The sequence below is a fragment of the Phoenix dactylifera genome, chromosome 9 (assembly GCF_051530095.1).
Source record: "Phoenix dactylifera cultivar Ajwa chromosome 9, Ajwa_hap1_PhDact_Kaust_v1.1, whole genome shotgun sequence".
Taxonomy (NCBI): Eukaryota; Viridiplantae; Streptophyta; class Magnoliopsida; order Arecales; family Arecaceae; genus Phoenix; species Phoenix dactylifera.
Window position 1 is genome coordinate 26368496 of NC_143198.1, and position 25919 is coordinate 26394414.

General features: G+C 37.3%; 2 protein-coding genes across 3 annotated transcripts; one reads left to right on the forward strand and one right to left on the reverse strand.

Moving 5' to 3' along the window:
• Positions 1-652: 652 nt before the first annotated feature.
• On the reverse strand, positions 653-4197 carry LOC120107124 (protein ACCELERATED CELL DEATH 6-like). Its single transcript, XM_089925491.1, has 3 exons — positions 3295-4197; positions 1952-2487; positions 653-1656 (listed from the first exon to the last, which is right to left on the reverse strand). The coding sequence occupies exons 1-3, from the start codon at positions 3965-3967 to the stop codon at positions 868-870; spliced, it is 1998 nt and encodes a 665-aa protein (XP_089781617.1). The 5' UTR covers positions 3968-4197; the 3' UTR covers positions 653-867.
• Positions 4198-9381: 5184 nt separating this feature from the next.
• Positions 9382-25484, forward strand: LOC120107118 (beta-galactosidase). Of its 2 annotated transcripts, none has more exons than XR_015968902.1 (14): positions 9382-9712; positions 11912-12056; positions 13361-13428; positions 13547-13600; positions 13719-13802; positions 15110-15195; positions 16122-16202; positions 16681-16811; positions 18142-18183; positions 20566-20642; positions 20738-20828; positions 20909-20990; positions 24516-24627; positions 25009-25484. XR_015968902.1 is itself a non-coding variant. In XM_039120285.2 (14 exons), the coding sequence occupies exons 1-14, from the start codon at positions 9612-9614 to the stop codon at positions 25175-25177; spliced, it is 1284 nt and encodes a 427-aa protein (XP_038976213.1). In that variant the 5' UTR covers positions 9382-9611; the 3' UTR covers positions 25178-25484. The 2 variants fall into 2 exon arrangements, 1 of the variants encoding a protein (XP_038976213.1); XM_039120285.2 differs by having other exon boundaries at positions 24555-24627.
• Positions 25485-25919: the final 435 nt, after the last annotated feature.

The window sequence follows — 25919 nt, forward strand, 5'->3', positions numbered from 1 at the left end:
TTGATGGAATTTAGTCTGGTTCTTTGTACTTAATAATGTGCCTCAGAATGCATGGCACCTATTTGTTTTTTTGGTGCATGACAGTGCTTTTCAGATACTTATAGCTCCGACGTCTCGCCATGTCGAATTGATATTCTTGGTTTTTAGCTGTTCTGGTTTGCCAATATTTGGATTTGTTGAACTTTTTTGTAAGTTGGTGATATTATTTGATTATTCTGGCAGGAAATTAGTTACCCATGGGTAAAGATAGAGTTTGTATGCAAAGGAAATTGAAAATAGATTAGTACGAAGTTGCAGATCAGTCGAAGTTTGAGAAGATTTATGCAATTTTGACGATTTAGTAGGGAATATTGATCGATGCCTTTCAGTTATCGACGCTGAGTGGTTAATATGTTGATAATGAGCATTGTTATAGGTACAGTGGTGTGCATAACCATTTATTGGCCATGTGGTTTGGCCCCAGTCAAATGGCTGGAATGGGAGTCCCCATTTCAGCCATTTATATGCCATAACCATTTATATGCCATACTGATAATCAATCGATACGGAATATACCGGTTGGATGCCTGTAGAGGATCCGGTACCAAGATTCAAACTTCAGTACATTTCTTCATCATTTAATTCTATCTCAAAACCAAGTGAAGCTGTAATCTCTGCTCGGTCAAAGAATGTTGAAAAAAGAGAGAATTTTCTTTTCCTCTCTATTTACATGTCCATAAAAGCTAAAATTTTTAGCATAGAGACAGAAAATTTTACATGTGAAAAATAAAAAATAATTAAAATATTGCTCCCAATGCAATGCACAAGCTATCCTTGGACTTCTATCAGCCATGCATGCTGACAACTGCTGCTTCGGATTTTACACACCTAGAGCATCGCTGACAGGAAAAAGAGAGGATAAAGGCCTAATGCCAGAAGCAGGAACATAATGAGATCTCTACCGCGCAGCAAAAGACCACCAAGACGTTTCTTATCATGCAGGTGTATTGTTGGGCAAATACATTGTCTGTACCCTTGCCTGATTCTTACTGTATTCAGCAAAACATAGAGCCTATAAGTTGCCACCATACCAGTTAAAAGAGGGGCTCCGAGAGCAATGATGCATGAAAGAATGCTGATACGCTTGCAGCTGGGAGGCAACACTACATATATACCCATCGCGAATGCAGCGCACATGCCCTGAAATGCTGCCCATAGAATTTTTGTAGCCCACAGAAGGTATTGTATGCGAGTATGTGTATCAACTGTCGACGTTCCTGCATTCATGAGCCAGAATGTGGCTACGATGGAGCAGAGCAACGCGGAGGCATCTGAGACTAGGAATACCTTGAAGGCATACTCTTTTGCTAGAACTGCTGTGCCACGGCCTGGATGATCATCAGCTATGTACCCTCCGGGGACGGTGAAACCAGCAGCAAATGTGACCGTAGCAATCAACACCGTAGCAATCCCGTAATTTTGGGCTAAATGCACCTGTTTACTGATTTCCTTGTCCTCAACGTTGGATGATTCTTTTTTGAACTTACCATCGCCGGACAGTTTCTCTTTGGTCTCATCACTGGATAATTTGCCGCTCTCTAAATCATGAAATATTTCTTGGGGACCGGACAGAGCATTTGTTAAAGCCAAGCAGTTGGTAATGCAGACTTTTGCATTCTGGATTTTTTTGGGTACAAAAGGTAAGTTAATTCTGAATCTCTTCACAATATTATTAAGAAATGAATTTATCAAGATTGGCATTTATTATCGTAAGAAATGAATGCTTATTATCAAGATTTTTGTTTGGAAAACTATCTAGGACGTTTATATGTATGTGAGTTGCAGAAAAAGTGCTTATGCTCCAAGCATAATCTCTGTGTCCTCGTGTTCGTGTGCGCGCGCGCGCGAGAGAGAGACTACAGTTTATCATGTATGGCAAGCAAAACATGCACGAGGTCGTTAAGAGTTTTACCATCATGAATTGCAGGCCTCCATCCGACAATTCGTGAGCCAACTCGAGAGGGGTGCAGCCGTCGTGGTTGACAACGTTGACGCATACGGTTTTGTCTTGGAGAAGAAAATACACGCTCGCTTTGTCACTGTTTTTAACAGCCGTGTGTAACGGCGTATTTCCCTTGTTATCCTGATCATTTAACAGCTTCCTGAGATCCGGTCTCTTGGAGATTATTTCCTTGACCGCATCTAACCTTTCACATTTGAAAGCGACATGAAGAAAATTATTTCCCTCCTCGTCTAATAATTCATCTGTATCTGGGCACTGTTTTAAAATCTCATCAACTATAGAAACATTTCCCATCATAGCTGCAATGTGTATGGGAAATATGCCCTTGGCATCTGGTTGGTAGGCTGTAGAGGGATCGCGCTCTAATAATAGCTTCACCGTATCATGACGACCATAAAAAGCTGCATAATGAAGAGGAATCCTCCCAACGGCATTGACACCATTGGCGAGCTCTGGCTTCCGATGCAATAAGTATTGTGTAATTTCTATCAAGTAAGCATCATGAAAGGTATCGTGAGTACTTTGTGTTATACAATGTTCATGGTGCTTTCACAAGTTAAAAGACAGAGCATTGTCTTCCATGCATAAACTTGCTTTATACTTTGCTTATGCATCTATTAAGATATTTAGTCAAATGGCGAATCATCACAAGAACACTAAAAAAAGAAAAAACTCAAAGTATGTTATTTGTTACGAGGGAAGCTACGCACGGTGACCGAAAGTTGCCAACTGAACCTTGAAAAGCCAAAATGCGCAGAAATAGCACCAGCTAAGAAGGGGGCCAAGCCGATCCACTCGATCACATCCGGTCCCGACAACATCCCAGCTACTTCATTTTTGGGCCGATCCCTTAATTTCAATAAAAGCCAGTTGGCAATCTTGCCTCCCTTATCATCGGGAAAAAAAAAGGCCAATCTCTGAAGGCCTGGGTTCTTCCCAGTGAATAATTGCATTTAGTAGTCGCATAATTTCTACTTTCGAATCTTCTGAGGTTGAAGAAAAGATTCCTAGGTGGCCGTACTTTTCTTTTCTTTGTTTCATTAATTTTATGTAGGTAATGTTGATCTGTTTTGCTGGGTGTGTACAGCGGTTGCCCGCACGCTCCCGAATCGCCTTGTTTGCTGTATTGTTTGATATATCTTTGTTGTTTCTTTTGCATTATGATCATTTCACAAATGAAATGGTGGTTTCATACTTCACATGAAATGGTAGTGATTTACTCACCTCTTCTTCAAAAAAAAAGAAAAAAGGAAAAAAGAGCGAGATCAATATGTAGTCAAGTACTCGATTACCTGGACTCAGGAGGACTGCTGCATGCAGCGCCGTGTTCTTGTTAGGGCCTGTGTAAGATTCTGAAGAAACTTTCTTCCAGGAGGTAGACTGTAGCAAGGCTCTGGCTACATCGAGGGATCCTGTCGCGATGGCCAGATAGAGCGGAGACATGCCGGCATCGTTCAGCAAGGATGCTAGTCCGGCATCCTCGTTCATCAGTACATTGGCCACGCCCATATGGTTATATTTGGCGGCCTCATGCAAAGCATTCGCCTCGTCCCTGTTCCTCGCCCTCAACACTCTTTCTTTGATTCCTTTATGCCTTGCAAACTTGATGATGGAGGTGACTAACTCGTCATACCCAGCCCTTGCAGCGCAATGCAATGGAGTGTCGAGCCTCGTGTTTGGTGCTGCCAAAAGAGAAATCTCTCTACGACAGATCTCCTTGGCAAACTCGAGATGTCCTTGGCTAGCAACTATATGGAGGGCTGTGTTTCCCTCCAGTGTAACTCCAAAGAGGCAGTGGGTATCTCCTAGTCGTAGTAACTCATCCAGAATTCTTTTATCTCCTGATCTTGCTGATTCGAGCAATTTAAGATTCATAAGTATGCGATCGGGCTGGACTTCGCCCGAAGGAACTTCAAGATTGGAATCTATTTGTGTTGTTTGGCTAGTGATGCTCTCCTCGGCCATAGTTTCAGCAACGTTGTGTGCTCTAAGGACTACTATTTCTCTCTCTCTCTCTTAATTGAAGGGGCTCGGCTATAGTTTCAGTAGCTTGATGTGCTCCAAGGACTGCTCTCTCTCTATCTCTCTCTTGATTTTGGAGGGGAGGTGATCATAAACCCATCCAAATTTATTGATGGAGAAGTATTTACATCAGAAGAGATTACAAGAAAAGGATATACAAAAGGCAAGCAAAGGAAATTAGCCTGAAAGGAGAAGGAAATCTTTTTGATGTGACAGGAGGAAGGAAAGAACTTCCCATAATTTATTAAAAGGGAACAAAAAATAAAGTGTTTAGAAGTGGGAGTAGGGAAGGAAAAGCAAAGTGATACCAAAACAATATTAAACTCCATTTAGAAGCTGCCATATCTTATTTCACATTACTCTTGTAATAACCAACCCATGTCGGCCAAACTTTCAGTAGCTTCATGTGCTCCAAGGACTACTCTCTCTCTCTCTCTTTCTAATTGAAGGGGTGGCAAAAGCCACCCAAATTTATTGATGGAGGAGTATTTACATTAGAAGAGGTTACAAGACAAGGATATCCAAAGGGCACGCAAAGGGAATTAGCCTGCAAGGAGGAAATCTTTTTGATGTTAGAGGAGGAACGAAAGAGATTCCGCCAATTTATTAAAAAAGAATAAAGAATAAAATATTTACAAGTGGGAGCAAAAGAGGAAATGTAGAGTAATACAAGAACAAAGTTTAAACTCTATTTAGAGGCTATGGATATATTCTTTCTCATTGCTCTTTAGCAAAAGCTCTTGATAAAGATTGTGTTATTTGCTTTTATTATGGTTTCATAGGCATCTCTTTCTTTCTTTTTTACCATGATGGCGAACTTTTTTATCATTGTAGTACTATCGAAGGCACCAATCATGTTTAAACTTAAACCTATAAACTAGCAAGAGGCTGATCATTTTTTAGTACTTAGTGAATGATACCATGATTATATGACGTATTGGTGGGATTTTCTTTTATTATGGTTTCATATGCATGTAGTTGTTCTTTTTATCTCTTTATATCTTACCATGGAGGTGACAATTATGTTTAAACTTAAATTAACAAACTAGCAAATGGCTGATTTTTTCTCAGTGCTCAGCGTATGATACTATGATTATATAATGAATTGATTTGAACTAGAAGCATTTATGCTCGATGGATTTGACATTGAGGTGGTGACATGGGCACCATTTTATTATAGAGACAATATCAAAATTTGGGCACCATTTTCGAAGGAACTTGAGCTACATTTATTTTCAATTTCTATTCAAGAGTTTCTATGTGTTTTCATGTGTTTCCATGTCCTTTTTCTTAGACCTCGAAAAATAATAAAATGGACAAATTCCTTTTCTTAAAAACATATACAAAAACAAGGATAACGGTAACCCTACCATCAACTACTTCATTTTTATTTATTAATTTAATAGTAATAGAAATACAACTCCTATAAGATTATATAAATATCTCTTCAACATAATATAGGCCATCAAAAGGATCTCGAACGACTCACCAAAGCATGAAAGCTAGGTCGGAAAATTGATTTCCATTTGAAGAGTGCATAGCCGTATGGATAAGCTCATGCCAACCCGTCAATTTTGGATCCAATTCAATATTTCTTGGAAGGTATTGGGAAGAAATTGGAATATAATAATATCGATTCATATAGAAGAAAAGGTTCTCTATTGATTCAAACGCTATACCTATAGAATAGGGACAGAGGAAGAGAAAAAAACTAATGATTTCACATAGTACTTTTTATTGACCGAAAAATCAACCTGATTGATTTTGTGCCCTTCGCTCGATGAGAAAATGGGTCAGATTTTATGGGATCAACGAGCCTATGGGACTTAAGGAATGATGAAAAAGAATAAAAAGAAAAGAGAGGGAAAGAAAATCGAAATGAAATAAAGAATAAAGCAAAAAAAGTAAATAGAAAAAAAATAAGTAAAAGATAGAAGAGCTCAGATTCTAAATGAACAAATTCAAACTTGAAAGAGATCTTTCTGATTCTCGAAGAATGAGGGGCAAAGAAGTTGATCGAGAAAGATTGTTTGTTCTTATTATAAAATTGTGATTTGATCTGCATATCTTTGGTAAAAAGAATAATCTTTTCCTTTGATCATAAATAGAAAGTGTTCAATTAGAATATGAAAACGTGACTGAATTGGTCTTAATTACTCTTCAAGACGTAGTGGAAGAAGGGAGGAGATTCTCGAATGAAGATCCAATTACTTTAAAAGAATTGAACGAGGAGCCATATGAGGTAAAAATCTTATGTACGGTTCTGTAAAATGAAAGTGAGGATGACGTATTTGTCAACTTTTTTACTATCACCCCTAAAAATTTAAACTTACTTTATGTAAAGTTGCCAGAACAATTAACCTCTGGATTTGAAATCACAACTTATATATCTGGTATTGGCCATAATTTACAAGAACATTCTGTAGTATTAGTAAGTGGAGAAAGGGTTAAGGATTTATCAGGTGTGAGATATCACATTATTCAAGAAGCCCTAGTTGTTGTCGGAGTAAAGAATCGTCAGCAAGGATGTTCTAGTGCATTATAGATCCTTATCCAAAACTTGTATTATTTGATGATGCCTTGTGAATCGTTAGAAATATGTGAAGTGTATGGCTAACTTAATAACGAAAGTTTCGTAAGGGGACTGGAGCAAGCTACCATGAGATAAAAGATTTTCTTTCTAAAAATATTCGACTCGAAACTATTATATGTCTAAGGTCTAATATTGAAATCATTTCAGAGGTATTCCTTACTTTGTCCATGTCAACAAGCAATTTGAAATATCTCGACTTTTTCACAAGCTGAGGGACATTTGGAGTTATATTTTTTAAGCTACTCAAGCATTTTTGCTCCAAAAATGGTGAGAAGTGTATGGCTAACCCAATAACGTAAGCTTCATATGGGGATTGGAGCAAGCTACCATGAGACAAAAGATTCTCTTTCTAAAGAGTTTCGATTGGAACTATTATATATCCATGGTCTAATATTGAAATCATTTCAGAGGTATTTCTTACTTTTTCCGTGTCAACAAATAATTTGAAATACCTGAACTTTTTTCCTAGCTGAGGGACATTTGGAGTTACACTTTTGAAGCTATTCAAACATTTTTGCTCCAAAAATGGTGAGAACAATTCCAAGCACAACAATGATAATACCACGTATCTTTTTTTTAATGATGAAAAAATTCCTTACTAAAATCCTCCCAAAAGACCATTGCTAAAATTTTTGGTAGGAATAGTAAACCCAGATAGTCTTGTTACTATTGACGGATTAGCAACAGCTTACATAACTAATGCTAAAACATATAATTAATGATATTTACAATTGTATTAACTGGATGCTTTCAGTAAAAATTTGCCTATCTTTGAGCAACAGCTATGATCACAACTGGACTTTTCAGCAATAGTTCATTTATCTTTTAATGTATTTCTACCAACAATTTGTTCAAGCATTAGCAATATATATAATCATGATTACTTGTTTATTTTTAGTTATAGTTATTAAACCTGGACTAGACAAGCCAGCCTGACCAGAAGACTAGTCAACCAGGCCCTTATTCGATCTAGTTTCGTAATTGGATTGGTTTGTTTGGGTTTTAGATTTTTAATCTGTAAATACTTCCCTATTACTCTTGGACTGCAAAATCTAATTAACCTCGGCCCGTTTCCCAGATATGGGAATTCATGTCTACATTATCATGAATAGAGAAGCCTTCTCTAATGATAAGAGATGGAAGTTTAAGAAATGTATCTTCAAAACTGATAATGTAGTTGTCATACTATATGCATGCGAACTATCATGGGTGTTCATTTATGTTTAGACACGGCTATCTCAATTGTCGTTTTCAAAAGTGTAGCTTTTGCTTAGAAAATTATAGTTATCAATTCTTCTAGTCACATGGTTGCAAACCATTAACACTTTTTCTTATGTTGCTAATATTAATATTAATAACCAAAGAAACTTTAATATTAATATTAATGCAGCATCATATACTTCCGTCCTAGTCTCATGTGTATTGCATGCGTTGTGGTCAAAATCTGGCCTGAGGGTGACCATGCCGGAGGAGTCAGAGGAGCCGCCGATCGGGCCGGAGAAGGGTACCACCTCCCATGCGCTGGCATACCAGCACAAAGCCTCATCAGTGAATTCCGGTGAGGGCCCTCGGATGCTTAAGTTAGAGTGGATCTTAATTGGTCCAAAGATCCCCAAGCGTTACCTGATGTGGGCTATTTATAGTCCCTGCAGAGGTGCCCAGGTGACGGAGGTATAGCCCGTTCTCATCATGAGAGGAGATGGCATTTGATCAGGTAGCATGCAGCCAGAGCTTACTTGAGGCACACGGTGTAGGCCATTCTTGTGAACGGCATTGCGTTGACAGAGGTGGCAGGGTATGGCCCTTGGCAGCAAGGTATGGCCCCTGGTCGGCATGTTGTGGAGTGGCCAGCAAGTAAAGTATGACGCGGTGAGGTTGTAATGTACGGCCATGTGTGCGGGCATAGGCGCGCGCGTGGGTGCGCGCGTGGATGTGGCCGTGGGCGAGGTCGGACTCGCTTGGAGGCCGTAGCATATACTTGGTGAAGTCAGCTCAGTGGGCGCTAAGGTCGGGCCGACCTGAGGGCCACGGCATATGTTTGGTGAGGTTGACTCAGCGGGCTCTGAGGTCAGCCTAGCCTTCTCAACTCTGAAGTCTGCTCAGTAGGGCGTCCGAGCTCGGGCCGGGGCATCATTGTGGTACCTATGATCAACGGAGTTCTTCGGCTCTTAGTCGATCCTGCAGGATGCCTCGAGATCATGGCAGCAGAGAGATCTGGCCGAAGTCGGCGTGACCTTCGGCGAGGTCCGAGGTCGGACTGGCTCTCAGCAGGACCGGGGTCTGGCCTGCTCGGCGCTGAGGTCTGTTTGGTTGAAATTTGGTGGTCCCATGCTGAGATAGGACAATCCATTTTGCCCCCCATCAGCATGTATTCTAGATTTCAGGGAAATAAAACTTTGATGTTCAAACATAAGATAGCATAATCCATTTTGCCCCCCATCAGCATGTATTCTAGATTTCAGGGAAATAAAACTTTGATGTTCAAACATAAGATAGCATTGGTTATGAAAGAAGTTTGGGAAGAATATGATTGATCTATTCAGACAATTTTAAGGGACAGGATTTATTAGGATAAGTTATGTTTTTTTTATATTTGGTTGGAGGGGTAAATGTAGTGGTGGAACTGAGCGTATTGAATTTTATGACGATTTAAATTTTATTATATAAAAAACTTAGTTTTTCATTTTTTTACATAGTTATAAAATAAATAAAAAATAAAATAATAATTAGAGGGATAAGTCTTTGTATTCTGGTTCTATTTGGCAAAGTTTCCGCGGCGTAAAGTCATGCGTAGAAAGTATTTATTTTTATTTCTTTTTTTTTAAATAGCGATAGTGTTGAGAACTGGTCGTCCGAGTTGAATAGGAAAAAGCGGGATCCCCAGGAACAGGAGCGAGGGTCAGTCGTCCTACCTCAGCTCTCATTCTTTCCGATATTGATTTCGGGCTTCACTCGCAGTGGGAAAGGGAGAGATTGAGAGCGAGAGAGGGAGCGATGGGCAATTTGATGAGTTCTTTCTTCAACAAGGAGCCTCCACCGCCCATGGTGCTGGTTCCCCCCATCTTCGACTTCCCTCCCCTCTCGGCGCGCACCAGGTTCTCTTCTTCTTCTTCTTTGGTTTCCCCTCCGGTTTTCATGCTTTTCTTCTCTCCTTTTCTGATTATTCTCGATTCATTTACTGAACCAGATGGCTTACTTTTGTTGCCGTCGCTCGTCTCTGCTGAGAGTTCCTGTTTTTCTGCACTAATCTTAGAAATCCAACCCACCCACACACACCAAACCCCCCGCGGGCCGTATTTTTTATGGTTTTGGGTTTATTTTGATGGAATTTAGTCTGGTTCTTTGTACTTAATAATGTACCTCAGAATGCGTGGCACCTATTTGTTTTTTTGGTGCATGACATTGTTTTCCAGATACTTAGTGTTCCGACGTCTCGCCATGTTGAATTGATATTCTTGGTTTTTAGCCGTTCTGGTTTGCCAATATTTGGATTTGTTAAACTTTTTGTAAGTTGGTGATATTATTTGATAATTCTGGCAGGAGATTAGTTACCCATGGGTAAAGATAGAGTTTGTATGCAAAGGAACTTGAAAATAGATTAGTAAGAAGTTGCAGATCAGTTGAAGTTTGAGAAGATTTATGCAATTTTGATGATTTAGTAGGGAATATTAATCGATGCCTTTCAGTTATTGATGCTAAGTGGTTAATATGTTGATAATGAGCATTGTTATAGGTACAGTGGTGTGCATAACCATTTATTGGCCATGTGGTTTGGCTGCATGGCTTTAAAATACTTTAGAATTAACGTTGGAAATAATTTTCTCTTAAAACTTGTTGCTTGAAATCCAGTCCTTCAGAGACTTGATAGATATTTAGCTAGCTGGGACTTCACTCAATACTGTCCATGATAGTCCTGTCTAGTTTCCTATTTTTACATAATAATGCAGCCAATTTTTTGCACTTCTTACTGAAATGATTTTAGCAGAGAGAGGAGTTTCTTCCTTCGGTCCACTCAACTGGAATCTCTTACATATCCTTAAAGATGTTGACATCCAAAGTGTAGGCGGATCTCACTTTAATATGTTAATTAACTAGTAGAGCTTAACAACTTGAACTGTTGGGGGAGGGGCCAACAATGTATATTAGACCTTAATACTCCTGTCACGAATGAAAGCGAACCTTGATGCAACGGTAAGATTGCTCTATTGTGACTTGGGTGTCACGAGTTTGAAATACAAAAACAGCTTCTCAAGACACGGGGTAAGGTAGTGTACATCGGACACTCCCTAAACCCTACAGTGGTGGGAACTTCATGCACAAGGGTGCTCTTTTTTAGCCGATCCTGACTAATTTCGGATTAAGACTTAATTGAGTTGAGTTGTAACACCCTTCATCATGTTCGGCCTGGATTATGCGTGTGAAGGAATAAACAAGTCAAGAACAACTCAAGATAACGAGTCAAGAATGTCTCAAATGCAACTGAGAACAAGTCAAGAAAAGAAAGGACTCATGATACCAAACAGGCGATCTAGAGAAAAGTCTTCCTAAATGGGGAATTACCTTTGTGATACTATGTTAACTAAGTCCTAAATCCCAAAAGCTTAAGCTATTAGGAAAAGGTTAACAATGTATATCAAGCCTTAACATAATCATCCTCTAATTAAATCACAGATGAAAGAATCATATATTTGTGATTTTGCAATAGTACAATAGCGATTACAATTTGAATTATTTGTTCAAAACTGTGATTTGATCCTTCAATGTCATTATCTTTAAATCAATTCATGCTATATCAACTTGCTTCTATTGCTAAGATATAAAGACCTTGGACATAAATATACAAGCAACAAATTATTTTTCGTTTTGCATATTATTGATTCTAAGTATCAACTCAGACTCTGTGATTTGTACTACTAGCAAAATACATGATATCCATACCTTTCAATATGGAAAACACCAAGTGTATATTCACTGTTTTTTGAGCTACAAACTAGAATCTGTTAAAAAATATGGAATATCATGTTCTAATACTTTAGTCTTTGATATGATTTTTTACAACTTAAAGTCATAGGGTCAAAGCATGCTTATCTGTTACAGGAAAAAGAGGGAAACTAAAGGTATAAGAAATATATGATGATATTGAACCTTTGCTGCCTCTACATATTGAGTTGTATTTTTCTTTACCTTTTAACCATTATAGGACGATCACAGGTTGCATCAAGTGATCACTATTTATTCCACTCTGGGTTAATCTTGAAATCTACTGAACTTCATTTTTCTCTATGGTGATACAGGATGTTAGTTCCAGCTTATGACTTACTATTTGGGAAGCTTGCATTGTGTTCCCTTTTCGAGGACTACTTTGAGCAAGCAAGGAATCTTAACACAAGAATCATGCTAAAACCATTGGAGGATCCTCATGTGGATTTAATTGCAACTGTATCCAACAAGCTTTAGATGGCATTTCATGATTGTTATATAAATCATTCCTTGATTCCTTTTGATTTTTTTCCCTCACTTAAAGAGTAGATGTATTGAGAATCCTGATTCCAATTAGGAGTTTTTGGCATAACAAAGGAGCACCTTCTGTTTTTGTTCATTTTGACTTGCCTGTTAGATCTGCTAGGAGCCTGGTTTTTCTGTTTGACGTTATTAACTACACAACTATGCCTTCAACATTTTTATACTCATATTCTGTACCTATACTGTTTTCTATTTTGAAAAGGCAACGTGACCGTCAATTACAAGAAATCAAAGCAATGAAGTGTTTTTAGACTACAAATATGTTATTCTTACAATACAACTGTTCTTGACTTTGCTTTCTCTGAAAAAAGGAGATGCACACAAATTAGCTCCAACATTAAGGATTCTTTGCATAAGCAGCATCAACAGCAACAGCAACAACAATAGTAACAATAAAATAGTAATAGTACTAGTAGTAGTCTGACCTTTTCGACATCCTCATCTTTAAAACAAGTTGCACTTATTTGTTTGTTCTTATGGTTATGGTCATGTAATATAAATCAAGTCAGTTTTCCCCTCGTCATGACCTCATCTTGAGCAAGTGCATGCTTGTTTATATAGTGTGCAAGCTTGAAGTTCTTGATTTTCCGGGCCATCAAATATCTTCATGGTTGTTCCTAGGGGTTGAAACTTATACTTTTACCAGCCTTTTGTCAGATGAACTATATGGACATATCTTGAGCCAACGCATTTTTTCTGTTCACTTGTAGGAAAAACTGATCCATTCCTTTATGGATGCCTTCATCCCCTACCTCCGCCTTTTCAGCAGCTTATGATAGGGGGACCTGTTTCCCTTCTTAATTTATTCAGTACTTCTGAACTTTTCTTATTCTTTACTTTGATCATTTGCACACTTTCATACTCTCTCTCTTCCACCAGGCCGCATGATCTCTTCAATTCTGCCATATCATTTTAGTAGGTTGAAGACGATCTTTGAGCCTGATCTTAATCCATTTGTGTAACACCTTGTATTATTATAATTTATACCACTATCTCTACTTATCTGCCAAATATGATGCTTTAGTTTGCCAAGCTAATGGAATGAAGGCCAAGTGTGTGGTGCTATCAGTTGTTTCAGTTGATTGCTTTTTCTTTCTTTTCATTGTACATGCAGAGGTATTGGTCACAGTTGTCCTGCATTATTCTGGCAAATTTTAAATAGAATACAAGATTTTTTGCTCTTTAGCAAATGAAATGTTGCTTGCCTTAATATTTTTAAGGTGTCAGGTTCCCTTGATCAGAAATCTGGGAAGGCTGTTGAAGGAAATGCAATATTCCGCTGGCAAAAGTTGTGCTTGTTATCAATAAGTTTTCTGTTTAACATTCTAATACCAATCAAGCATTATATTTGCATCAATGATCAACAAATGAGGTTGCTATTTTCATTTTGGCTTTCTCTTTTATAGGGACTTGGATGATCCTCATACATTTATGGACCTTATGGTATCTACTTCTGATCCGTAAGAATCTAATCATTGGAAGAGACATCTACTTTCCTCAAATAGATGTTAGTTTTCACCTTAAATTGTTAGATGTGCTAATCTTTCATTTTCAATTGTATTATGTCTTGTTTGTCAGCATACTGCGTTTGAGGTCATGTGCTTACTACCCTAGATATCAATTTGGAGCTTTTGGTATATTTCCTTTGATAATAACAAAAAGGTTTGTTCTTTAATTTGTCATATTGAATCTCCTGGTCATGTTATTTATCAAATTGTTAGATATTAACTTTTATCATTAATATTCATTGGAGAAATAATGGTTTTTTTACTATCTTTTCTCTCACATAATTTGAAATTTTTTTCATATTTTTCATATTGTCTCATATTATAAAGTTCTCTTTGAGAAAGAGAAAGGAAAGACCTAAAATAAATTATGTGAAAGTTGTTAAAATCATACATCATTGATTTATTGTAAAGTGCAATCTAGTGATTCATTTCCAATTACAATGCTACTTTGGGAATGTATCAGTTTCTTTTGATCTTCTATACTCTTTCTTAATCATTTGTTATTACTATTATTATTATTATTATTTATTGTTTCTAATTATGTTACTATTTCTATTACTATCAAGATTCAAAAATTGGTAACGTGACCCGTATTGGTCGTTATGGTATGGTTTGGCACCAATGAGCACAAAAGAGAGAAGAAGAAGGTGGAGAGTGAAGGGGAAGAAGGTCCTACTAGAGAAGGGGAGGCAGATTGGGATCGGATATCATTGATTGGGGTTAGAGCTCATCGATCAGGACCGGAGATCATTGATTGGAGGCCGAAGCTCGTCGATCGGGCTTGACGTCATTGATCGGGTGCTGGTGGTCGTTAATCGAGGGCCAAAGGTCATCAATCAGGGTCCGAAGATCATCGATCAAGGCTGGAGCCATCGGCAAGGTCCCCTGTAGCATCGTTGCCAGAAGAAAGGAGGAGATTAGGGGGATGGTGAGGTAGAGGGATTGAGGGAGAGAGAGAGGGCAAGAGATCTCAAGGGTGACGGCTAGGGTTCGAAGAGGAGAGAAGAGAGAGAGAGAGAGAGAGAGAGAGAGAGAGAGAGATTGAATGCAAGGAGGGGATTGTGATTTTAACAAAGACCCAATTTGGCCAGGATGAATCACGTTAGAGCCATCCAAAACAGGGCGGAACTTGTCAATTCTACTTCGTTTGGTCCGGTTCTAGTTGGATTCATGGGTATTTCATCTTGGGTGGCTGAACCCTCCTGATTCCTGACTGGTTCTATTTAGGATGACCCGAACTGCCTGATTTAGGGCATTTTAACAGTCCTTTATTGCTGTTGTTGTTTTTGTTGTTAATCTTCAAGCTCTAAATAATAATATTCTTTGTGGTTCTTTCTCATTGTGAAATTTAGTTTCGGCGACTTGAACTAATGTACATTGCTCAACTTTTAGATTTCTTGTCAATTTCAAAATAGTTTGTGTACAGTTTTATGTGGTTCTCAAGTTTAATTGCATAGGCAGGGCACTTCCAGAAGATTATGGTGTTATGGGCTTGAGATATGGATCAGAAAATCTATCCATCGGAACCTCATTTATGCCATTTCCTTGTAAGTGACAACCATATATTTAACTGATTTCTCTTTTGAATTCTGATTTAAATCCCTTAAATGTGTGCCATCTTTAAACTCATGTTGTCTGTTATTTATCAACCTCTCATATAGGTTTGCTAATAATAGTTCGCAAAAGCATTATTTCTTTGGGAGTTATAAATAGAACTTGAATTACATGCTGTCTGATAGATTCATGAACTTCTAGGACGATTTTCTATCAATCTTGCACAGCAGCATGGAGAGCTGAGAAATAAAAAAAGTCAGTTTGAAACATGTTTTAACTATATATTGATTCTTAGATATAGAACTAAAAACTTGATTAGGAGAAAGAATAATACAGCTGTTTCCTTTCATCATCAAGAAATCTCGATGCAAATCATGACAAAGGCAATTTGGTTAATGTTGAAGAACAAAGGTTTACTTATTAAGGATAATTTTTCATTCTTATATGGAATATCGCTGAAGGTACTCGAGGTCTAAACATGGGCAATGCTATTTAGATAGCATTTTTCTGTTAAATGCAGCCATCTGCCTGGATAAAGATGCTTTTATCAATGTTGTCGAAAGTGGATACTTCTTGCAGATACGTGATGTTTTTATTTGTGCCTTGGCCGTTGAAATTTTGTACTAGATATCTTGTGTAGTTTCATTTATGCTTGTCGAGATTAAGCTAAGAGATGTCTGATGTAGGCAAGTGTGCATATATGATGACATTTAAGCTATACTTGTTTTTCATTTGCTTGTTTCCTTTATTCTCATATGACTCCCTAAAGTTATTGACACACCTTTCTACTAAAGTTTGGATTCATTCTGATTTGAAGTTTAACTTTTGTTTGGTTGGCTGGATCTTGTGAATTCTGTTATATGATTTAACTATCCTTCTCTCTTATTGCATAGTATTACTGGTAATTCTTCTTTTGCAGTGTCTGGTGATACTCCAATCTGTGCATGGCTAGTCGGCAGGCTTGGGAAATTAAGTGTAGGATTGAAGTACATCCCACCTTGTGAGTTGAAATTGATGTAATAAAGTCTACGAGGCACTTCTTGCATATGAATTTCTATAAGGAAAAAAACAGCTTGTTGTTATCACACTTTTCATTCTAATTTATTGCTTCCATCTTAATATGTTACTAAACAATAGGCCTATATGTACGAGCGTGTAGGTCTTTTATTTAGTATATATATTAAAACTTGCATGCTCAAGTCATGATTATTAATGGTTGGTTTATCTCAATTAACTAAATTAACTTCATTGATAAAGTTTGTAAAGGGAGGAATGGGAAATATTTATCAAAACACTTACATTCTTCATTGCTCAACTCACCATTTCACTTAGCCCTGGTATGATGCTTTTGGTAATGAATAGTTTGCTCTACGATTGACGTTCACCAAAATGCACAATAAACTAAAGTAGTGCAATAAAGATGGAATTAATTGTCAACATCATTTATGGCTTCTTTTATTTCTGTTATACTTTATTAGATGAAGGCAAACACCCTTTGAACTTCAAAGACTTGAAGAACTGGAGTTGTGCTATTGGTTATGGATTAGGTTCAAGCAGCCCATTGTGTCCTTCATTTAATTTCAGTCTTGAGCTTGCTAGAAGTTCACAGGTTTGTCTTCCTCTCCATGATTTTATAATTCTTTTAAGCGTGATAATAATTGTTTAGAATTCTGTTAGCCTCTTCTAAGCAACTTTATGGGGTTTTTTACTGCATAGGAATCAGAAAAAGGGCTTGCGTGGTACTTTGATTTTTCGTTGGAAGATTACTAATGTTGCACTAATGTTGCATCGTGAGGTTAAAATCTTGCTATTTGGTTGATAATCTGAATCTCAAGGAGTTTTATGAACCATTCATAAAGCTTTGGACATTCCATTGAAATTGTGATCATGTTATTCTCTCTCAAAAAAAGTATTCAGATCATAACTTATTTTTTTTCATAGCTTTAGATTCAGTACACATGTTGCACTACTTTACTATTCACTGTTCTGGCATCAATCGATGCAACTTTTTTTTAAGACTCGAAGGGGCTAATCACTGCCTTTTCTGCTCTATACTGACCCTAACCTTGTGAGCTGACTGCAGCCGGAATCGACCCTTGAACACTTGCCCTAGTGGATACTGTCCGTGCAAGCACTTGGTGGTTGTATTAAGATAATTACCAGCATTAATTCTTTGGGTTCATGTTACTTGTAAATGCATGCCTGTAAATCTTTATATCTGGAAAGAAAGTGTCCATATGTTGGGGCCCCATCCCTCCACCTATAAGCTTGATCTGTGTATATGTTAGTATGTCATGATCTCTAATTTGAGATCTTGGCTTTTCTTAAGCGTTTTCTGGAAACTCACTCCCAAAACAAGACATTTGTGGGGAAAAACTCGCCTTTAGTCACTAAAGTAGTAGATGGAGTTAGGAAGAAGTTTATTAAAAAAAAAAGCAATGAGTTCAAGCAGCATTAATAAAAAGGAACGAGGTAAAAGCATAAACTGGAATTAGTGAAACAACTGAAATAAATCAAACAGGGGAGTGAAAAGAACTGTTTGCAACTAGGGATTAAGGAAATGAGAGATTCAGCTTATCGGTACATTGGGTATAAGATTAAATTCTTGTGTCAAGCTGGTTTATATGATCTCCAAAATTGCCTGGAAGCTTCTTCGACCATGCACTAGTACCAGATATCTTAAAAAGAGAAGAAAATAATGATAAAATTAAATAGAGGAAGGTAAGGAATGATTCATAGAAGTCATCTTGATTGTGCATATACGGTTATGATAATTGAGTAACTTATGTTGTTTGGATAACTTTGTTAATGGACTATATCTTGACAGAAAAAATCTGTATCTTAACTTTTCATTTTTATTAGCAATTTAATAAAATATCCTTCAGCATTTATCTTTCTTCTGCACTTATTTATGCATTTATTATTTTTTTCATTTGCAGCTTATTGCATCATTTTATCAGCATGCTGTGGTACAGAGAAGGGTAAGATTATCTTACATATTTTAGATAATCTACTAGAGTAATAATTTCTTTTCTGTATAATAGTTAATTCATTATAGTATTCTCATTAGCATGCCAGTCTATACTATTCATAATGCTTGGAATTGGGCCACATGCCATTGACACCCAAATAGTGAGACTTTCATGCATTTGTCTTTTCTCTTATCTACCTCAATCAAGGTCGGCGGAACTGTCCCGAATCGGGCAGTTCAGAGAGTACCAAGCCGTACCAGCGGCAGATCGCGGGTCCGGCAACTGAAACGAAAAGCATCTGACGGAGGGGGAGAAGGAGAGGAAAGAGAGGAAAAGAGAGAGCGAGCAGGGAGGGAGGGAGAGGAAAAGGAAGGAAGAGAGAGGGCTACGGAGGCCGGCGAGCCATGCGGAGGGCCGCGGAAGAGGGGCTCCTCCTCCGGTCCCCTGTTTCGTTTGAAACAGGGGCCCCAGAGGGGTCTCCTTTTTAATTTTGTGATATTTAAGTGAAGTCGGCAAGTGTCCCTCCACGTGGCCCTCCGTCGATCCTCCTCTGCAGCCCTCCACCACCCTCTTTCTCTCTCCCTCCCTCTCTCCTCCTTCTTTCTCTCTCTTTTCCTCTCTCCCGTTCTCCGTCTCCCCCGCCTCCTCTTCTGTGACGGCATGGGCCTAGCATAAAACGGTATGGGGGCATACCGACCCGTGCCACTGGACTACCGGTTCGGGCCCCGGTTCCAACATAGCAGACTTTGACCCCAATGCTTCTCCCATTATGTAGTGAGATATTAAAGGCCCGATAAGTTCCTTATTTGATGAGGTCTCCCCACCTAGATGAAGCATGTAATCAATACTGGCTGGTCTATAATGAAAAGGTTTCCTATATCTTGATTTTGTTTAGCAAAGTTTCCTGACTACACTATCTCTCTATTTAGAAAATAAATGATAGCACATCCATTGGTTGTCTATCTATCAACATGGAGATGGATGTGTGATAATATAAGAAAAGATAGAATAAGTAATGAAGTCATTCATAAAGAGGTAAAGGTGGCATGAATTGAGAACAAATTGAGAGAAGGAAAACTTAGATGGTTTAGATATTTACAACGTAGGCATGGGGATACACAAGTACCAAGGAGTGATTTGACATATGTAGAAGGAATGAAGAGGGCTAGAGGTAAACTAAAAATCACATCGGGAAGTAGATAGGAAGGGCTTGATATCTTAACATCTTTTAGAAAGTATGGTCCTAACTTGAGCAGAAAGGTGGAAAAGGATTCATTTAGCCGACCCCAACTAGGTAGGGATTGATGCTTGGTTGAGCTGAGTTGAGTAGTAGAATCCTTTCAACGAGAGTTCAATTATTCTTTCATTTCCCATGATAAGGTTTGAAAACTTGGTTTTGTTCAGTATAGTGGAATCCAAGTTTCTGCTATCTTAGCAATATTTACCATTTTGCTCCAAGGATATCTGGCTACTCAACTAAAAGGCACTACAGAATGTTATATTATTTTATATAAAATACAAGTTTCTATTATTGTGAATGATGGTGGCTTGTATTAAATATCAATATCTATAAAGTACTGCAATGGGGAACACCTTAACCCATTAAGGAGCTGAATTAAAAGTGGGTTTCTGTTGTTTTCGGTTGGTTTTGGCTGACAATGACCAGAAAAATGCTAGAAACCACCTGATACCTGAAAGAAGGGGAGTAGGTCAGGACTGCCCCAGGCTGAGTATCAGTTTCAGATATTATCTTTATTGTTAATCCCCTTAGAAGTAATATGATCCAGTTAAAGTTTAGCATCCTAATCTGTTCTCCTTGTCCAACTTCCAGAGTGGAATGTATATGACAAGTATGAAGAAATGAGGGCCTTGTACAAATCCATGAACCCAGATCACTGTTCTAAGGTCTGCTTACATTTGTATATGTGCGTGCCATTATCAAAAATTTAACAAATGTTGGAATTTCTTTGATGCACTTTGGTGTGCAATTGACTGTACTGGCTTTATCTGTCAGGAGCACCTTTCCAATCAGTAGTTTCTGAAAATATAGACTGCCACACAAAGAAACATCTGTGAAGTATGCTGTATACAGTCAACTCACTGATCAGATGTACATTACTGGTTTATGTGTCCATAGCACTTTGCTGATGAGTGGTTTCTGATTGTGTAGAGTACCCTTTATGGAACATAACTTCTCTAAGTATATTTTATATGCAATCTCAATGAACTGAATAAATGTCCATTATTGGAGGTAGTTTTTTTTTTTGCATTATTTCTATTTTACATGGTTTGTATTTTTGTCTTGATTGGGCATGAGAGTTTTGGATGTTTAGGATCTTGTGTATGATAGCATGGAGAAACTGTAGAACTTATGCTCATTCTACCACACAGGTGACTAATCCATTTGAAGAAAACCAGATAGTTGGGATTACAAATTATATTGACTTCGGCTTTGAGTTAGTGACAAGGTAATTTGCATGATTGAGAAAGTTTTTCTTTTTTTTTTGGACAAACAGTTCATTAGATTAGGGCAGCTAAGTTTTTGTTGGAACATGTTCTCAAGGATCAATGGAGATAAATCATTGGAGAGTGTGGATGAATCCTCATTCCAATTAGCTGCATCTTGGCAAGCTAATAAAAACTTCTTACTGAAGGTGAGACATTATATGTTGATTTCATCACTGTTATTTGTTGATAATATGTTTCTTGACTACCTTATTTACCATTTTTATAGGGAAAAATGGGCCCTTCCAGTTCTTCCATAGCTTTAGCATTCAAGTCTTGGTGGAGACCTTCCTTTACATTCAGTATTACAGGTACATTTTGCAGCCTGGAAGTTTCATTTGCATTACATTGATGGGTTGTCTTATCGAAACAATATACAGAAGTACACTATGACATACTTTATGGAGGTCTACAAATAAAAGCTTATTAAATAATGTTATTTCAGGTTTTCAGTAGATTGTTAGAATCGATTGCTTTTACCAAGGTCATATCATAAGAAATGCCACATGAATGCGACCTGGATACATATAATTAGGTAATCGATATTGAAGGGTGATACTTGTTTCATGTAATTTGAAGAGAAAAGAAATGGAACATGTTCTATATTCTGTTAGTAAAGACGGAGATTTACAACAGACACTCATAAAAGAAAATTAGCACATTAAAAACAGTGAATTAATAATGTTTTTTTATATGCATAATAAATATGTATATGCGCCACAAATAGTTTGAATGCTCCCTCTCAAACTCTCACTGAAGAAGTGAGCAGGTTGAAAACATTTCTATCCTATTTGGGAAGGTAGCTTCCAAAGGAGAGGGGAAGCAGTCAATGATATTCCTATATTCAGCATATAGGAGAACAACACGAGTAAGATTTTGGGTACAAATAAGACATTTCTTTGGAGGCCTTTTGTGAATGCAAGATTCCTAACAGTAGGAACCTGATTGTGCCTAGACAGTCTGGGCAGGGTATGTGGTCCTTGAAGGACGTAAAACAATTTCTTGTCAGATTGTTGGCTACTTAATGAAGTCAACAAGAAGTGACTGAGGTAAAACATAAAGTGGGATTTTGCTTGGTTGTATTTGCTACAAGCTGATAATTTGACTTGATTAGGTTCTGAGATGAAAAGATTTCAGATCTGCTGAGAACCACATGGTGGGAAGGCTTTCAATAATAGATTTTCCCTATTCCTTTTTTCAATTTTTACAGCTAGATTTGGAATGAATTTGGACAAAGGGGCCATATTTGATATCTGAAAGCACATCCGTCTCTGAAAGCAAATGCATCTTTCAGGCAAAATCATAACTTAAAGAGCTAATCGATGCATAAACTGTTGTGAAATATTACAACTGGCAAATGTGTAATGCTTTAGCTACATGTGAAATTTTTTGGGACGTAGGTCTTGAAGATACTTGCTTTTAGTATGAAGCATGGATAGGGGATTTGTATAGCATTTTATCAGATATACTAGTGTGGCAAATCTTTAAAAAGTAGGATACAACAATGAATAAATGCATATACTTTTTTCACATATATGTAAAAGAAAACATCCATAAAGCATAATGGGTTATCAAAATAAACAGACCATATTGTACACAATAGCATCAACATCTGTAGTTTCCATCATTTAGTTGTTCTTCAAATTCAATAATTGTAACATACAGTGCATACAAAATCAACACCATTTAACTCTAAATTAGCCATTCATCTACGAAAGGTCAAGAAGATGCATCCCAAAAGGATTAAAAAGAAACAAATAAAGAAAGAAACCTTCCTCCTCATCCCAAAAAGTGTCGAGAAAGTATGTCAGGAAAATCTGGAAATTATACAGACTCTTTTATTTTGAAATATAGGATACTTAAAGTAAGTGTACAGAACATATCCTAGAAGTATCTGATTAATGTACTTGATAATATCCGACAAGCACCTGTGTTCCCTATATATGAAGAAAGTTTTACATTTTCCTTGAAGCTCACAAATTAAGTTGTACGATTGTGTGGCTATATGCTTCACTTGATGGTCAAGATAAGAACCCTCTTAGCCTTTTTGTTAAGATACCATTCCCAAACAAATTTGGTAAGGGATGCCAAAATTGTTCCTTTTTGTTGTTAAGGAAATATGAGTCCAGAAGGATCCCATGGTAAAAGATGGCCACTGAGTGTTGCAGGTTTACCTATGATGTGCCTATGTATCTTTTTTTCTATACTAAAAAAAATTTGCTTTATTTTTTTTGCCAAGGACAGCCCAAACAAAATAAAAAAATAGGAGCATTCTATAACAAAATCTCATCTTTCCTACATGGGAAAAAATACCATATGCATATTAGTAGATCTTCACGAACAATGTCAGAAAATATCTTTGTTGCCTTACATTTGTACCATCTTGACCATAGCTGTGTCTTTTTCTCTCAGTTGAATGTTGGAAGATAAATAATTAGTCAAAAATGTGAAGCATTCAAGGGACAAAATGTTTCTTTTCTTGTGTTTTTTGATATTGATATATGATCAATTTGTAATGTTCGATAAATTTATATTTACATTAACATGTAATTGGAGTGCTTGATTTTAGGAGCAAAGCTACTATCCTTAGTTGGGGTAGCTTATTAAATAAAGAGTAATAACTTATTCATTCTCTATAAGCAGCTATCTGTTCTACTTTGCTTTGTGTAGTTGCCAACAAAATGAAAGAAGAGGAAAAAATAGATCAAAGGAAGAAAAGCAAAGAAAAGAAACAAGAAGAAAATCGCAATCTATCTTGTGTTTGGTTGAGTTAGAAAATTTTGCAGAGGAAGTCATAATGGAAGTGGTTAAATTTTGGTGGATTACTATGATCCACTAGTGTTTTTGTTATTATCTTTCAAAATCAATACATTTGGCTAAGAAAAAATTTTGGCCTCTTAGAAAAAAAATTAAGCCCTTTGTACTTCTCTACTTTTCCATCCTTAAATTTTCTTTTCATTGATAAACAATGGTAAAGAACATTCCTCTCAAAAAAAACTTGCTTATCTTTCACCTTCTCAAGAAATTAGTGCAAGTCAATGTGCGGATTACACATATAGTAATCATAATAATGGTCATTAACAGAATTGTCGACCCTTTTCTCAATCATTTAGCTTTTTGCTTTGTAAGTCTTTGTCAATCTTTCCTTAAGTGTTACATTTGTTGCCATTGCAAATTCTTGTAAACTTATTCTTGCAAATTGAATCCATGTTATCTTAGTTGTTTACGTCTTTCCTAGCCCTTAAATACAAACTTGATGCCCTATCTTCTGTGGACCTCCTAAGATTTGTATTTGCAGATGCCCATATCATCTCAGATGGTTCTTTCCCTCTCTGTCCTCAGACAGCGAAAATCCAAATGCTTTATTAAATACACTGATTCCTTGCCCATAACATCATGCACTGATTCTCGTATCCACTGCTCTCCTTCAAGTGCTCAGACCTTCTGCTTACCCGAATTAGAATTTTAACCTTTTAATCTCTAAGGCATTCTCACACAATAGCCAATTCTCTCCTATTTATACATCTTTCTTTGTTTCCATGCAAAAGTCTCCCCTTTCTCACCATTATTCTATATGATTTCCATCTGAATGGATTCTGACATCTTGGAGTTGGCCCATAGACAAATACTAACTAATCTGATCCACTTGAAGCCCTAGCTATAACAAAGTAAACAAAACCCTCTGCTCAACATGTTGCCTTCTTTATACTGCTATTAACCTTAATTGCAAAGAAATTTTATGCAAGGTTCCTTGCTTTTCTTCTCAAGCAGAGTCATCCTTTGGGGCATGCTGTGTAGCTCGGTATAATAATATGCTGTATTTGATTTGATAGCAGCAGTTGAATGATTTCTTTGTTGCTGATTTCCGTTTCTAGCCATGAATGACCGTTTGCATGGGACAACGTCTTATGGATTTGGAATCCGAGTTGAAGATCTCAGAGAACCCAGGTTCTTTCCTCAACCTTTTCTTTCTGCATAATTAGAGAATTTATCTTGATGCCATAGTAACTGTGATGGTCTTAAGATACTTTCTTTCCATAATTGTCGACTTTTGATTTAGTCTTTTGTTGGAGAAAACCACAATTTTATGGTCTCATAATTTGGGATTAGCTGGTGAAATTTCTATTCACTGTCATTTTTAAGACTAAATAATACACAAAATAGCAGTTGCATAATTCAACAACTGATTGTAATTTTCTTTACTAATGCTTCGTGGTTTTTATTTGGAGGCTGGATGGTGAAACTAAGGGCAGGTCGTGCTTTTTTTTTTCACATTATCAATCCATTCTTTGCTAACTAGTTTGTATCTGTTTTCCCCCAAAATTGTAGTTATCAAAGGGTCGATCCGAATTATGTGATGTTGACACCAAACAAAGAGCATTTGGCAGAAGGAGTTCTTCGGAATTTTGGAAAGCGGCCTATGTTTCAAAAGGAAATAGACTCTGGAAACTTCGATGGCTTGCCAAGGGAACTAAAACCTATTGGCAAGATCTTCTAAAACTTTGAGTTGGGCCAGTCCAGGGAACTTGACAAGCGATTGCCTTGCCTTGAAGACTCACAAACAAACATCTAGTTCTTTCACAGGGGGGTGCAACTAAAGAATGCTGGTAATTCTTACCTAAAAAGGAACGCTGTTCATGATTAACTCCTGCTTAATGACTCACCTCAAGTGGGTTTTTGTATGTGTGCTAGTTTTGTGCTGACAGTAAATTTTGATCTCGATAGCACGAATCATGGATAAGGTGGATTGGTGTTTTGGTCCCAAGTATTTATTTAGTAAATTCTTTCTGCTGCATTTGTCAACATAATGGGAGCTTTTGCTTTTTTGTCCGTGTCTATTTTTTTGCTCGTCTAACATCCTCTCAGGCATAGAGCCAGCTTTGGAATTTGGATGCTTGGTCGGGCGTGTGTATATATATATATATATATATATATATATATATATATATAGAGAGAGAGAGAGAGAGAGAGAGAGAGAGAGAGATTGCAAGCAATGAACGTTCGGGAGACATCTCTATGCGGGGAAAAAATAAAGTTGTTTGTGCCAACGTGGAGAAAGAAAACGACACCAGATCCTTTATAACCCAGTTCCAGGAAATTCCAATAACTTGGGTATGTCAAAGGGCTTGTCTGGCAACTGAGATGCATATGAGTTGTGCTGGGGGTTTTAAAAAAATTAATTTATTCCTAAACAAAAAAATAAAGAAATAAATTATATTTTTCTATTGCAATAATTTAGG